Genomic DNA, 15,532 nt, shown 5'->3' on the forward strand with positions numbered 1-15,532 from the left:
TGGGTCCTGTTATTCTTGTATTTCAGGCTGTTTTCCACGGGATGCTGTTTGCCTTCATCTACCTGTTGCTGCAGAAGCACCAGATGCTCTTTGAAGGGAAAACTGAAGCTCTTTTTTCCACCAAAGTTTCCAGTGTGCTGCTCTTCTTCTCCGTAGTATCGTTTTTTGTAAGTATCAAACCACAATCATGGTAACTGGGCAATAAATATCAGCTGGGAAATAAACAGTTCACACTGGCCTTAGAATGGAAAGCTATTGAATGCTTATTGGTAAGATAAGACAAACTACAGCGTTTATGTGGCAGAAACAAGATCTATATGTAATTCATAAAGTATTTATTATTATTAATTTTTCCTTAAGAAATAAGAGGATATGTTAGCAACATTTATTAAGGCTCTACAATGCAGACATTGCTAATATCTCACACTTTTATTTGTTTTTAAGACCTATTCAATCTGGGCTAGCAGCTGCAAGAACAAATCCGAGTGCAATGAGATGCATCCTTCTATTTCTGTTGTGCAGGTATTGTACTGTAATGCCCATGTCTATGCCACTCATTAGAGAAGCACCTGGCTATTTTGTCTGTTCAGCCACTGATTTCAGATTCAGTTTATACCACTCTTGCATGGTGCCAAGCATTTAATTAACCTGTGTCCAAAATAATAGCATACAATTTGCTTCAGAGGCATGAAAAGAAACATCCATGGGGCACATGTGAAGCAAAGTGCAATACTGTAAATCTAAGGGGAAGAAAAAAGTGCTCAATCGGTACGTTTGCAATTGACTTTTAGTTTTACTTAACTTTTTTTAAGAAAAAAAGGCTTTAAATCTCCGGTTTTGCCAGTTTCTGCAGGTATCCAGTGACCGAGGGCTTCATTTTCAATGTTGGAGGCCTCTGCTCTGTCTTTCCATTGGCAGTTCTTGGATCTGGTGGGATTTTACAGCTTCCCATAATTTTTTAATTTTAACACCTAGGTTTCAGGGCCAGTTTTTCACACATTGCTTCACTAAAAATCTTTGTTCAGAAAACACCCCAGTACTCAGATATTCCTTGGAAATGAAAGACACACCACTGTTATCCCTTTTGTTGAATGTGGAGAGGGGCTCCCAAACTTTTTCATTTGACTGTATACTGTATTCTCAGCTATAGTGCTGTTAAAGGGGTTGTTCACCTTTCAGTTAACTTTTAGTGTGATGTAGAGAGTGATATTCTGAAACAGTTTGCAATTGGTTTTCATGTTTTATTATTTGTGGTTATCGAGTTATTTAGCTTTTTACTCAGCAGCTCTCCAGTTTGCAATTTCAGCCATCTGATTGCTAGGTTCCAAATTCCCCTAGCAACCATGCATTGATTTGAATAAGAGACTGGAATATGAATAGGAGAGGCCCAAAAAAAAAGATGAGTAATACAAAGTAGGAATATAACAATACATGTGTAGCCTTACAGAGCATTTGTTTTTTAGATGGGGTCAGTGACCCCCATTTGAAAGCTGGAAAGAGTCAGAAGATGAACAAATAATTAAAAAACTATAAATAATGAAGACCATTTTAAAAGTTGCTTAGAAGTGGCCATTCTATGACATACTAAGGGGCACTTTTACTATGGGTCGAAGTAAAATCCTTTGACTTCGAATATCAAAGGATTTACCGCTTTTCATTCGTTCGATTGATCGTAGGAAAAATCATTCGATCGAACGATTAAATCCTTTGGATCGAAGGATTTTAATCCATCGATCGAACGATTTTCCTTCGTTCCCAAATTGGCAGGAAAACCTATGTGGACCTTCCCCATAGGCTAACATTGAGGTTCGGTAGGTTTTAGGTGGCGAAGTAGGGGGTCGAAGTATTTTTTAAAGAGACAGTACTTCGACTCACGATTGGTCGAATAGTCGAATGATTTTTAGTTCTAATTGTTCGATTCGAAGTCATGGTCGAAGTAGCCAAAACAAAACCGTTCGAAATTCAAAGTATTTTTCCTTCTATTCATTCACTCAAGCTATGTAAATGTGCCTCTAAATGTTCATATGAAGGTGAACCACCCCTTTAATTAATAGAAATGACAGTGGATTTTTTTATCTTATATTTACAATAATTCAAATTCAGCACACTCACATTCATTTTATTTTTGGGTTTTGTTTACAGATTTTATCTTTTGTGCTTATAAGGAACATTCCTGGATATGCACGTTCTGTATATAGCTCTTTTTTTGCCTGGTTTGGCAAAATTTCTTTAGAAGTAAGTATTTCTTCTTTGTTTACTGTTAAAATTGAGATTTAGAGGCAAATCAATGCAAAAAAGGCTTTTCAGCAGTTTCAGTATTAACACGTTATTAACACTTCACCGATAGTCAGAAAAATGCTTTAACCGACTATCAAATTTAACTTTACTTCCAGTTCAGAAAGTCCCTAAAGAAACGTTTTAATGCAATACTCTTGCGTGAGCAGCTTTCCAAATGATTGAAATCCTTTTCTGCATTACTACAAATTAGTAGGAATGCCGAAAATGATTATGAAATGTCCGCTGCTTGGTTCAGGGCTAGACAACGTCTCCTGCACCTTCCCTGCACACTTCTGTCTTATGGAGCAATATAGAGAATTGAGTAGGGAAGTATCCGGAGATGCTTCCTGCATCAGTATAATAAGCTCTTGCTTTCCTGCCCAGCCTTTGTCAGGCAGCTTCTGTTTCACATTTATGATATTTACAGTGTAAAACTGCTAATATCATGAAAACAAAAGCCTGTGTAAACTGCAAATGTTTGTCTGAACAGTATATCCTCATTAACAGTTTTGTGCAAATGAGTGTATTTAATAGAAAGAGTAAAAGAAAAACACTAATGGCTGCTTTCTTTCCTAGTTATTTATATGCCAGTATCACATATGGCTGGCAGCTGATACAAAGGGAATTCTGGTCCTCATTCCTGGAAACCCTATGCTAAACATAATCGTTAGCACTTTTATATTTGTGTGTGTGGCACATGAAATCTCCCACATAACCAACGATCTAGCGCAGATTGCGTTGCCCAAGGATAGATCAGCCCTTGCCAAGAGGCTGCTGTGCATCGCTGGATTCTTTTGTCTCCTTTTAATCTTATCAGCGCTCCAAAACACCTAGGACTTTACTTGTACCAGACTGTAGGAATGAATACTCTGAAGAGGACTGTAAGTGCTGTCTGTATATATTTATAAAACCAATATGATGTTGCGTTTTTGTATAAGAGCACTTTCCGTTTACATTATTTCTTTTGTGAGGAACTGACAGTTGGGAGATTTCCCTGCGGTTCAAATAATAACAAAGCTTCACTGACCTCTCGAGCTGTGAAGAACTTCAACAAGCTGACCCTTTATTTCTTTTGTTGGCTGCACCAGTTTGGCCTTCACTGACGGATGTAAGATCTTTGAGAGCGGCTTGTTTGCAGGGTGTACAGATTTTCTGCCATTGTAGAAAATAGGGAATGTAATATTCAGAATTATTTTTTATTTACCGGGGCATTTGTGTGTTTGGAATGGATGTACGTGTCTATTCTAGATATGCTTGTATGTGGATGTGTGATTATCTCTGTTTATTTAACTCTTTGTACCAATCAAACGTTGGGTTGGAAATTGTTTATAAATACTTTATTGTAATGTGTGGTAAGAGTGTAAAATTATGTGTATATATATATATATATATATATATATATATATATATATATATATATATATATATAAAGTTGGCAGCTTTCTGTAATTCTATCACTTTTAAAGAAGAACTAAAGCTTAAATAAAGATGTAGGCTAGAAATGTTGTACATTATATTTTGGGCTTTTGTACCAGCCCAAGGCAACCACAGCCCTTTAGCAGTAAAGATCTGTGTCTCCAAAGATGCCCCTGTAGCTCCCGATCTTCTTTTCTGCTGATTCACTGCACATGCTCTGTGCTGCTGTCACTTACTGAGCTTAGGGACCCACTCACAATATACAGTACACATAGAATAGAAATGTCACAATATAAGGCTGATTAGTAATTAATACAGATAATTACTACATGGCAGCACAGAAACCAGTGCAATTAGCATCATAATTTAATAGTCAGCCCTGTAGCATCAGCTTATATTACAGACCAACCTCATTTTCTGCTGGATAATTAGTGACGACCCCTAAGCTTAGCTTCTCAACAGCTGCTCAGAGTCCACTGAGCATGTGAGTGTCACAGACACTTTCCAAGATGGTGACCCCCTGTGACAAGTCTGAAGTCCTGGATCATTGCTGCTATTGACAAGCTGAAACTTTAGGCTGGTGAAATAAGTTCAGGATATAAAATATGGCATTTTTAGCCACATTCATTTTTAGGGTTTAGTGGAATCACTGGGCTGTTGCATTTCCTTAGGAAGAGGAGCACCGGCACGGACTAGAAGGTAAGCAACTAAAATCACTGGGGCTGCTTATCAACCCAGCACCCCCAGTTATTCTACCGTACCTTCTCTGTGTTACATCCCGTTGGCTTTATCATGCCTGCCATGTTTTTTTTTTACTCCAGTTGCAGTTCAGATACAGTTATGGAAACCAAACTATAGAATGTGTGACATACGTTCATCTGCATGGGGCTGGGCTAGTTGTCAATCAGGTCAGCAGCCCCTGTGCATTAGATCTAATATCAGGGTGTCAAGCGTAAGAGATTAGTTGCTCTTTAAAGGGCTTGTTAACCTTTAGGTAGACAGTAGAATTCATGGTTCCATCACAGGTTCCATCACAGCAAGTCTTCCAGGTCCTGAAGCAGCAAAACAACCCCAGACCATCACACTACCACCACCATATTTTACTGTTGGTATGATGTTCTTTTTCTGAAATGCTGTGTTACTTTTACGCCAGATGTAACGGGACGCGCACCTTCCAAAAAGTTCAACTTTTGTCTCGTCGGTCCACAAGGTCTTGGCAATCATTGAGATGTTTTTTTTAGCAAAATTGAGACGAGCCTTAGTTCTTTTTGCTTAAAAGTGGTTTGCGCCTTGGAAATCTGCCATGCAGGCCGTTTTTGCCCAGTCTCTTTCTTATGGTGGAGTCGTGAACACTGACCTTAATTGAGGCAAGTGAGGCCTGCAGTTCTTTAGATGTTGTCCTGGGGTCTTTTGTGGCCTCTCGGATGAGTTGTCTCTGCGCTTTTGGGGTCATTTTGGTCGGCCGGCCACTCCTGGGAAGGTTCACCACTGTTCCATGTTTTTGCCATTTGTGGATAATGGCTCTCACTGTGGTTCGCTGGAGTCCCAAAGCTTTAGAAATGGCTTTATAACCTTTGAAATTGAACTCAGGTGTGATAAACCACAGTTAAGTTATTTTTTAACAAGGGGGGCAATCACTTTTTCACACAGGCCCATGTAGATTTGGAGTTTTTTTTCTCCCTTAATAACGTAAACCTTCATTTAAAAACTGCATTTTGTGTTCAATTATGTTATCGTTGACTAATAGTAAACGGTTTTTGATGAGCAGAAACATTTAAGTGTGACAAACATGCAAAAGAATAAGAAATCAGGAAGGGGGCAAATAGTTTTTCACACCACTGTATATAGTGAATAAAGTACCCCCCTCTTGTAAAATATAAGGATATTATAAGTTACCGAGGAGTTTCATGACCATATAAAAACACGAGGCCGAAGGCCGAGTGTTTTTATACAGGTCATGGAACTCCAAGGTAACTTATAATATCCTCATATTTTACAACTGGGGGTACTTTATTAATTATAATACACAAATTTTAGTGAGTCATGTGACAGAAATGACATCACTACTCACCGTTTATAACTGATGACATCACTACTCACCGTTTATAAGGATATAATTTACAAGATATTCATGGCTTTTGTGTATTATATATATATATATGTGTGTGTGTGTGTGTGAGTCAATATCTAGGGATTTCTGCCCCTCCAGAAGGTTTCCAGTTAGCAGCAGAATAACCCCCTCCCCCGCCTGTATACACTGTAATTTGCCCATTTAGTCTAACCTGCTGCATACATGATCCCCTCTTTCTCCTCTTCTCTTTATTATATGGAACAGAAGCTTGTGCCGCCATGTTATTTATAAATTCTATGTTATTGATTTATTATTGCACTTATTGCCCATTTGGTTTTGCTTTGGTGGATTTATCCTTTAAAGATGATGAGTGAAATATGCTCCAGTAATAAAGGTTTCCAAGGAGCAGTGTTTAGTCCCTGTATCAAACACGTAAATCCGATTCTCTCTCCAGAAGCGAAATGCTATTTAAAGTGTTTCACAGTGTCAGCATGATGCAGTTGCTGAGCAAACAATATCTTGTGGAATCTTGTATTTTACACCTGTAATAAACGGTTTTAAAATTGTCTTTTATTGCCTGTTTTTAGCCCCCAACATGTTCCCTACACACAGTCTCTCTCCTACCAAATAAAAAATGAACACTAAGGGGCAGATTTATTAAGGGTCGAATAGAAAAATAGAATTTTCGTTTTTTTTTTTGTTTTTTTTGGTGTCGCACATTCAAATTTCGAATGCTTGGTCCTTCTATGTGCGTGTGTTCTCTCTGATAGCCGCTCTACAGGTCACAGTTTTGTGGCCCAAGCAAAATCAATTCTTACTTGGGCAATAAATGCCCAAAAATACCTTTTCTTTGCAGACAACCCCAGTCCCATTGTATAATTGCAATTTGGCACAGATTTGTGATTGGACTGGTTTTTGCTATTGCCCTAAAAGTCAGAGCTGGGCCTTCTTATTTGTTGCTGCATTTGCAGAACCCCCTAAAATGATGCTTACAGGAAAAGTCATGAGTCAGGCGCAGGGACACATGCTGCTATTTTGGTGTTAGTGACAAATCGCTTCTTCTTCGGGCGACTAATCTCCTTGAACTGCCTTCCTGCCGGCTAGCATGTAAATCGACAGCATGATCGTTTCAGATTTTCGAAAATGAATCGTTCCAAGTGCCATTCCGCCGGTGATTTACATTCTAGCTGGCAGAATGCAGCTTGGAGAGATTAGTTGCCCGAAGAAGAAGCGATTTGTCGCTGGGCAACTAATCTCCCGAAATAGCAGTGTGTGTCTCTGCCCTTATAGTATTAACAGTAGTGATGGGTGAATCTGACCCGCTCCGCTTCAGCAAAAAAAATTTTGACATCTTTTTTTTCACCCATTAAGTCTATGAGCGAAACTAGGGAAAAACGTCGCTCATCATTAATTAATAGTATTTGTATCAGCTACAGTATATCATTAGTATTTTGGTGGGAGTTCCGTGTTTTGGGAATACTGTATGTTATGGTTCAGTCACTGACTGTAATCAATGTTTACAAGGGAGACTAGTACTCCCAGTGGGACATCTCAAATCTCTGGACTTACCTGAATGCGGGTGGGGTTTTGGAAAAATGGGAGGAGTGTAACTGGCCTTTGTTTTATGTTTTTAGTGATAAATAGAAGAAGAATAGAGATTTAAAGGGGCGGTCCACCTTTAAGTTATCTTTGACTATACCATAGAATGGCTAATTCTAAGCAACTTTTCTGTTGGCCTTCAGTTTTTATTTTGTATAGTTTTTGAATTATTTGCCTTCTTCTTCTGACCCTCTACAGCTTCCAAATGGGGGTCACTGACCCCACGTAAAAACAAATGTTCTGCAAGACTACACATTTATAGTTATTGCTACTTTTTATTACTCCTCTTTCTATTCAGGCCTTTCCTATTCATATTCCAGTCTCTTATTCAAATCAATGCATGGTTGCTAGGGTAATTTGGCCCCTAGCAACCAGACTGCTGAAATTGCAAACTGGAGAGCTGCTGAATAAAAAGCTAAATAACACAAAAAAACACAAATAATAAAAAATGAAAACAATTGTCTCAGAATATCATGCTCTACATCTTAATTAAAGTTAATTTGAAGGTGAACAACCCCTTTAAGTGTAAATGGAGATTGCAGCATTTATTTTGCATCGCTGGAGGTCTTGGTTATTGCTTTAAATAAGACTTATAGCAAAAGGTAAAATCCCCCCAATCTTGTAGGCAATGATGAATATTATACAGTGCTCTTTTAATTTTGGGCTAAAAATTATCCCTTTAGTGAAACTCCCTATCAGTCCACTAAGGTTCTGTCCTAACGGTCTCTGTTAAAATCACATTAGGAGGGGGACAGCCAATCACAGCCCTGCAGTCACACAAGCAAATATAGACTTCAGTTCCCTTGTCAGGTCAGACTAGCTTCTGATTGGTTCCTATCCCACAGTTAGGGGGGGAAAAAAATAACCGGCTGGTGGGGAGCGGGTACAAAAAGGAGGCGGTCCATGATGCAAAAAGGGGTGGGGCTACATTGTGGTGATGTCAAGAACACTACAAAAAAGGTAAGTTCTGCGCAAATGGGGGCAGGCCGAGGGCTTTTTTTTAAAGGGTATTACAAATTACCGGCAACTGCATTGCCGGTATATTTGTAATACCGGCCGTGGTAGATGTTTTACCGGCTAGGCTGGTAAAATACCGGCCAGATGGCAATCCTACCCACAGTGCAGTGTACTTTACTGCGTGTCTCCCCTGCACAGCCTGGGAAAGGAGGCAGCAGGAAGTAGTACTGATGGGCGGGACTAGTAGGGTTTTTGCAGAAATTCTCAATGAATCTGCCTAAAGCACCACTCTTTTGAGCACATTCCTTCTGTATAGAAAAGAGTATAATGCCCCGGCACATTTTTGTTTCTCACACAATATGTCCCCTTTAACCATTGCTAATAACATGTCGAATGCTGGTAGTTTTGGTTCAGCAATATTTGTGAGCTGGAAACTATTCATAGACATTCAGTTAAACTGGTAAAGGCAATGGAACAGTTATGCTGTCGCTGCCAGGGCATCACATACATATTCACTATGTGGCCCTAAAAGCCTGGGCCTGGCTGTAGCCACAGGTATTAAGTCATCATTTTTCAATGGAGACCCAGAACTGCTTTTAATACCCCAAATCCACTCTTTTTCACACAGAATGGGAGCTATTTTGTTTTTTCTGCATCTAAAGAGAGAGACATTTGTAGAATTTGCTTCCCTGCAAATGGAAACCCCCAATGTTGTATAGCTTTTTCTCTGGTGTACAGTTTGTGTGTATTCAGCGCTGCTACTGCCATTTTCAGGCTCAATGAGTGGCACCATAGAGAAAGTGCTGGAGCCAGAAGTACAGGGAGTTTCTAAAAACCCGATATGGATATTGAACAATCCTGCAATAACAGGATTGTGGGATAAGGATGGACCATGTCTTCCCAAATGCTAGCACTTATTATTATTATTATTGTGTTATGTATAGGGCTATCGGGGAGGGGAGGGGGGGTTGCCACTGGCCATAGTGTCATTGTCCTACTGTTACACCCTGCTGCTATGCCTCTATTCCTCTGATTAATCATGTATATAATTTACAGTGAGCTGGTCATCATCTGCTTTATATTGTTCTCAGTGAACATCAGAAACTGACAGTTAGAAACTATACCCATACAGGTGTTACTGTGCCTCTGGCCTCCAGCTTTGGTTGCCACATGGTTGGTATTTTACCAGCCTGGCCGGTAAAAATGAATGATCATCCCAATGTTTTTAGTAGGGGAAATGCATAAAAATATAGGAAGGCCGGTATTTTTTTCAAGAAAAGGTGGCAGCCCTACCTCCAACTGCCAACACTTCCTTTGCATAATGTTTCACTGGGATACAGGGGTAACTGTGCTTTCATCTGAACCCCTTTACTTGAGTCACAGCCAAGAGGAACGACACACCATTTGCCATTTATTGATTTGTACGTGAACTTTTCCCTGCTAAAAATCTTTATACAAAAAGAGTTCATAGTGTGATAGATCCTGAAATAATGATATAAAATCCTGCAATAGGAAGGAGAAGTCGGTGAGCCGAGTGAAGTGCACTGCTGGATTCCTGCAGGATTTGCCCCCCATAATATGGTTCCTTCTTCCAACTTATAAATTCATTGCTTCCGTCAGCTTCCGCTCCTCAGGGATACCATTGACCTGCACAGGGGAAACAGAAAATAAAGGCAAAATAACTACTGTATAAGTGATGGCACAAAGACACACATTGTAAGGAACTAATTGAAGCAACATTGCTAAAGGTTCTATGACTATAATATGGCTGTGTCTGCATTGTGTCCCACCTGGGCCTGTGTATAGCACTCACTTCTGATTCTTATAGAAATCACCTGCACACTGAACCAATCAATGGATACAAGAGATACAACAAGCTGTATGTTAGGACATAATCCTTATTGCCCTGCTGTTGCTATGCTAAACATTTACATACGGCTGAGCAGAAAGCGAAATCGGCCTGGGCCCCAACAATCAGTATGAAAAGCCTAAAAAATGATTGTGCTCTTTAACGGTAGGACTACACAGGAATTTTCGGCACGCTGCAACAAAACGCGTGCGTCAAATCGTGTGCAAAGAAAATAAGGTAGGTGAATGCATTGTCGGATGGTGTCGCAGCATTAATCCGACGCAACACGTCTGTCGGATGCAGATGGTGCACACTTCGTCTGTATCTGTCAGTCGTGTTGCGTCGGATGAACGATGCGACACCATCCAACATTTCTATCTCTTAGGGTAGGACTACGCGGTCGTCTTTGGCGCTATCCGACTCACTGCAACAAAACGCCAGCGACAAATCGAATACGGTAATAGAAATTTTGGATGAAGTCGCAGCGTTGATTCGACACGACACGACTGTCGGATGCAGACGCTGCTTCTGCATCCGGCAGTCGTGTCGAATTAACGATGCGACACCATCCGACAATGCATTCACTTACCTTATATTTTGGCGAATGCTTTTCCCTTTCAATTTATAACGTTACCTGTTTAAAGCGTTGCAAACCCAGAAGCACGGGACCTGGGGGCTGTGGACACCCGGGTCATCGGAGAATAAGGGTGAGCATATACGCTACTTTCATGGAGCAATTATCACTAAATTACAATTGCAACAAGACATGAGAATATTACATTTATAGCGAATGTTGACTTTTGTTAATATATATATAAGAAACAGAGTTGAGCCATATTGCATTAGTACAATTTATATATAACACAAAGCAACTGGTCAAGGTACACATCTAACATGGCAACAGGGCCTTATTATACCCTTGGTTGGTTTTTTAGTATTGTCTGTATCTGTTACAGTCCAACTACTGTTCCATTCAGGTCACATGCAGCACCATTTGCTCCTCTGGTTCCAAAGGATTTTGTGCATCCCAGGGCCAGAACTAGGGGCCAGCAGAAGAGGCATATGACTAAATTGCAAAGATGATTGGGGCAGTGGGCACACACCTCTTCCATCTGTCTACCCCTAGTCACGCCCCCGAAACGTAACGTTGCAATAAACACGCAGGGCTTTGCCCGCTTGCAGTGAGTTCTGTGTGCCGGTTTTCTTCTTGTTAACTTGTCTCATTAAGGGTTGCCGATCCCTTCTAACTGTGCACCGGACCAGCTTGTATCGGAGAGGCCAGGGAGTGCTGGTGGGTTTTGGAAATTGGACTTATCCAGAGACATCATGGGACAGATTCACTAAAAGACAAAGTGGCTAAAGCTAGCGACAATTTCGACAGCGTTGCCATCCGCAGCGACATCGCCAGTTCACTAACAGACGCATGCGGCAATTGCTAGCGTTCTGTTGCTAGCGTTCGTTCGCACTCTATCGCCAGGCGACTTTTCGCTCTCGTGAAAGGTCGTTACTCCACAAATTCAGTAAAGTGCGGATTTTACCGAACGCTGCCTCTTTCGCCAGAGTGGACTTCACCACCTCAGACAAGGTGATGCGGTAAAAAGAAGATCTTCCTCACTTACATCAAAACCTGTGTGCCGAAAATGTATTAAAGTTCCAAAAACGCTGGCGACTTATCCTTTTTTTTTGAAGCGGGATTGCCTGCAAAAGTCCTGTTTTAAACTTTTTTTGGGCAACTGGTTTTCTCCCGACATTTTATAACATATGGAACATTTATTTTACAGTGGGCTCATGTGTAGGGCATTATATTAATTCTCTTGTCTTTATTAAGGTTCCCTGGACAGGTGTAATAAAAACCAACATTTATAATAAAGACCTCCATACAACTTTAAATTACCCGCCGTATGCAAATTGACCTAAGCACAAGATCACTAATGAATTTTCACTAGGCACAAACAAAAGCTAACACATCTTCACTAAGAAATGCTTGCACTGCCGAAGTAACGCTAGCGAAAAGTCGCCAGCGTTTGGCGCCCAGGATGATACTCCACATATTAGTGAATTGGCGTAGCCGTACCGCATTTGTGCCTGGCAAACTGGTGCGAGCTGTGCGAAGCTGGCGAAAATTGTTAGTGAATCTACCCCCATGTCTACACCAGGACTTCTAGTATTACTGTAAGGGTTTGGGTGAAAGTTTGTAATAACCAGAAGCCATAGTTAAAAAATGCTTCATTGGCATTGAATACCCTCAAGGGTATAATTGCAAAATACTGGGCTCCACAGCCCTTTTAGGGCAATTTAAAACCAAGGGAAGATTCAATACTGAAACTGCACATTATTTAGTGGCCCTTATGCTGCTATGGAAGAGCCCATTCTGGGGCACTGTGCCCAAAACCCAGGATTCTTACCTCCAATCTCTGAAAAGTTGTCATACGGAATTCTCCTTTGGCAAGCAGGAACGAAGAGAGATATTAAGATGAAAACCCCGAGATCTGTTATTGCTTTTATTGCAGGCTCAATATCTAATAAGTTGCTTTGTGAATGAAACCTTACCCTCCATGGGTCTTTAGCTACAAACCAGCCCCTATCACAGGGGTGTCCAAACTGCGGCCCGAGGGCCAAATGCGGCCCAGGATGCATATGAATGCGGCCCAGTTTGGTTCCCGAGGAAACGTCATGTCGCAAAGGATATAGGAGGAGGGGCGACTCTGCCCATTGCCCAGTTAGTAATAATAATAAGTCTATTTCATATCCAGGTGTCCCATATTACAGTGTATAGCTCCATCTGGTTATCCAACTGGCATTGTATTTCTTTTCTGTGTATTTCCTTTACTTTTACAAATCAAACGTGTTTGTGTATATCATGTGTGGCCCCAGACAAATTTTTCTTTTTCCAATGTGGCCCTGCGAGCCAAAAGTTTGGACACCCCTGCCCTATCACTTGAGTCTATGGCACTTTTATGACATTTCACCAGAACATAATGAAATAATTATCATTTGCTCAGGATATCGTTAAATATTTTCTGTTTGCAGCTCCTCTGTACAAGTAAAGTTATCTCTGTCCAGCATGTTAAACTGCATGCATGCACTGGTTTTAGATCCATTATCCGGAAAATTACAGAAAAGCCGTCTCTTATGGACTCCATTTTATCCAAATAATCCAAATTTTAAAACATTCTTTCCTTTTTGTCTGTAATAATAAAACAGTACATTGTACTTGATCCAAACTAAGATATAATTAATCCTTATTGGAGGCAAAATAATCCTATTGGTTTTTTTTTCCATTTACAAATGTCTCCCTAACTTGAGATGCAAATTATGGAAAGATCCGTTATCTAGAAAACCCCAGGTCCCAAGCATTCTGTATACTAGATCCCATAACTGTACTAATAATTACTTCTAAAAATTTCCCTGACAGTCAGAAAAGTTTAAAAGAAAACTATACCTCCAAAACGAATACTTTAGCAACAGATAGTTTATATTAAATTAAGTGCCATATTAAATTCTATTGGATTAAGGACCGGGGATCTTTCCTTCTCCTTTAAAGGGATACTGTCATGGGAAAAAAAATGTTTTCAAAATGAATCAGTTAATAGTGCTGCTCCAGCAGAATTCTTCACTGAAATCCATTTCTCAAAAGAGCAAACAGATTTTTTTATATTCAATTTTGAAATCTGACATGGGGCTAGACATTTTGTCAATTTCCCAGCTGCCCCTGGTCATGTGACTTGTGCTCTGATAAACTTCAGTCACTCTTTACTGCTGTGCGGCAAGTTGGAGTGATATCACCCCCTCCCTTTTTCACCCCAGCAGTAAAACAAAAGAACAATGGGAAGGTAACCAGATAGCAGCTCCCTAACACAAGATAACAGCTGCCTGGTAGATCTAAGAACAACACTCATTAGTAAAAACCCATGTCCCACTGAGACACATTCAGTTACATTGAGAAGGAAAAACAGCAGCCTGCCAGAAAGCATTTCTCTCCTAAAGTGCAGGCACAAGTCACATGACTGGGGACAGCTGGGAAATTGACAAAATGTCTAGCCCCATGTCAGATTTCAAAATTGAATATAAAAAAATCTGTTGAGAAATGGATTTCAGTTCAGAATTCTGCTGGAGCAGCACTATTAACTGATGCGTTTTGAAAAAAACATGTTTTCCCATGACAGGATCCCTTTAAGTCTCTCCTAACTTCTCTCTGTGAGGTCACACCATGCCCTACTGAAATCTATGAACACAATCTGCTCCCAGGTACTGATGCTTATCTATAGCTGTAAGGAAAGAATGCAGAGAGTGCTGCTAAATGGAGCCTTTGCAGCTGGTATCAGTGTTCTCTGCATTCTCCACCTAAAGACATATATTGCACAATGTATTCATAAATAATCATATGTACACGCTGCTGGCTGCGGTATGAACAATAGTGACAAACAAAAAGGAAAGATTTAGCTGCGTCATTTCATGTGTGCGTATTACTAACTGCTTATTGTAGCTCAGCTTTTATTGTTCCCTTTAGTAGGAAAGATTTGCAGTAATGCAAATACAAGACCAAGTTATAGCTGTACAGAAGCAGTGGGTATTATGTTTAGCAGCCCCATTGATCATCAATCCCTGCTGCCACTGCAAAACAAAAGCTTTTTAATTTCTATGTTTCTGGTCCCATTAATTTAATCTGGAAAATGCTTCAATGGAAGTGGGAAAGCAACATTGCAGGAGTGTGGCCACCAGCAGTTAAAGGGTTAAAAGCATATTTTTTTCCCCTGACTGGTCGAGCAACATTACTGCCATACCACAGGCGTTCATACTTTGCTTCTCTGCTGAAAAATATATTCCTGCACACCCTATGTCTAGCAGCTAATAAAGATGGAATATTATATAGTGAATAAAGTACCCCTATTGTAAAATAAAAGGATATTATAAGTCACCGAGGAGTTCCATGACCATATAAATCCAAGGGTTACTTCTAATATCCTCTTATGTTACAACAAGGGGTACTTTATTTATTATAATACACAAGTGAGTGAGTTATGGGGCAGAAATGACATCACTACTCACCATTTATAACTGATGACATCACTACTCAGTGTTTATAAGGATATAATTTACAAGAAATTCATAGCTTTTGTGTATTATATGTATATATATTTATACACATATACATATATACACAGAATGAACTAGGTCACATTACATGTGTTATTCTTTCATGTATGCGGCGTGTCATTTAGCTGAGACATGAATTCTTTTCTCATACTGACCTGCATTTTGCTGCTGTGGTATCTGTGTCTGATGTGGCAGTGACCTAGACATGGAAATAGTACATTATTACATTTCAGATCTGGAAAATTTGAACTTGAATCAAATTTGAT

General features: G+C 40.0%; 2 protein-coding genes across 11 annotated transcripts in view; one reads left to right on the top strand and one right to left on the bottom strand.

Annotated features, from left to right (window-relative positions):
• Positions 1-3,722, top strand: part of casd1.S (CAS1 domain containing 1 S homeolog) — a 35,763-nt gene extending 32,041 nt beyond the window's left edge. For all 4 annotated transcript variants that reach the window (XM_018269187.2, XM_018269188.2, XM_041567482.1 and 1 more), the window contains 4 exons: positions 27-167; positions 445-522; positions 2,143-2,235; positions 2,854-3,722. In XM_018269187.2, the coding sequence (XP_018124676.1) occupies positions 27-167; positions 445-522; positions 2,143-2,235; positions 2,854-3,111 (570 nt within the window). In that variant the 3' untranslated portion in view covers positions 3,112-3,722. The remainder of the gene's footprint in view (positions 1-26; positions 168-444; positions 523-2,142; positions 2,236-2,853) is intronic.
• Positions 3,723-9,710: 5,988 nt separating this feature from the next.
• Positions 9,711-15,532, bottom strand: part of sgce.S (sarcoglycan epsilon S homeolog) — a 49,584-nt gene continuing 43,762 nt past the window's right edge. For 5 of the 7 annotated variants that reach the window (XM_018268801.2, XM_041567236.1, XM_018268800.2 and 2 more), the window contains 3 exons: positions 15,422-15,465; positions 12,575-12,609; positions 9,719-9,967 (listed from right to left, as the gene is read on the bottom strand). In XM_018268801.2, the coding sequence (XP_018124290.1) occupies positions 9,917-9,967; positions 12,575-12,609; positions 15,422-15,465 (130 nt within the window). In that variant the 3' untranslated portion in view covers positions 9,719-9,916. 7 annotated transcript variants of the gene reach the window in all.

This window comes from Xenopus laevis, chromosome 6S (assembly GCF_017654675.1).
Source record: "Xenopus laevis strain J_2021 chromosome 6S, Xenopus_laevis_v10.1, whole genome shotgun sequence".
In the NCBI taxonomy this organism is placed as follows: Eukaryota; Metazoa; Chordata; class Amphibia; order Anura; family Pipidae; genus Xenopus; species Xenopus laevis.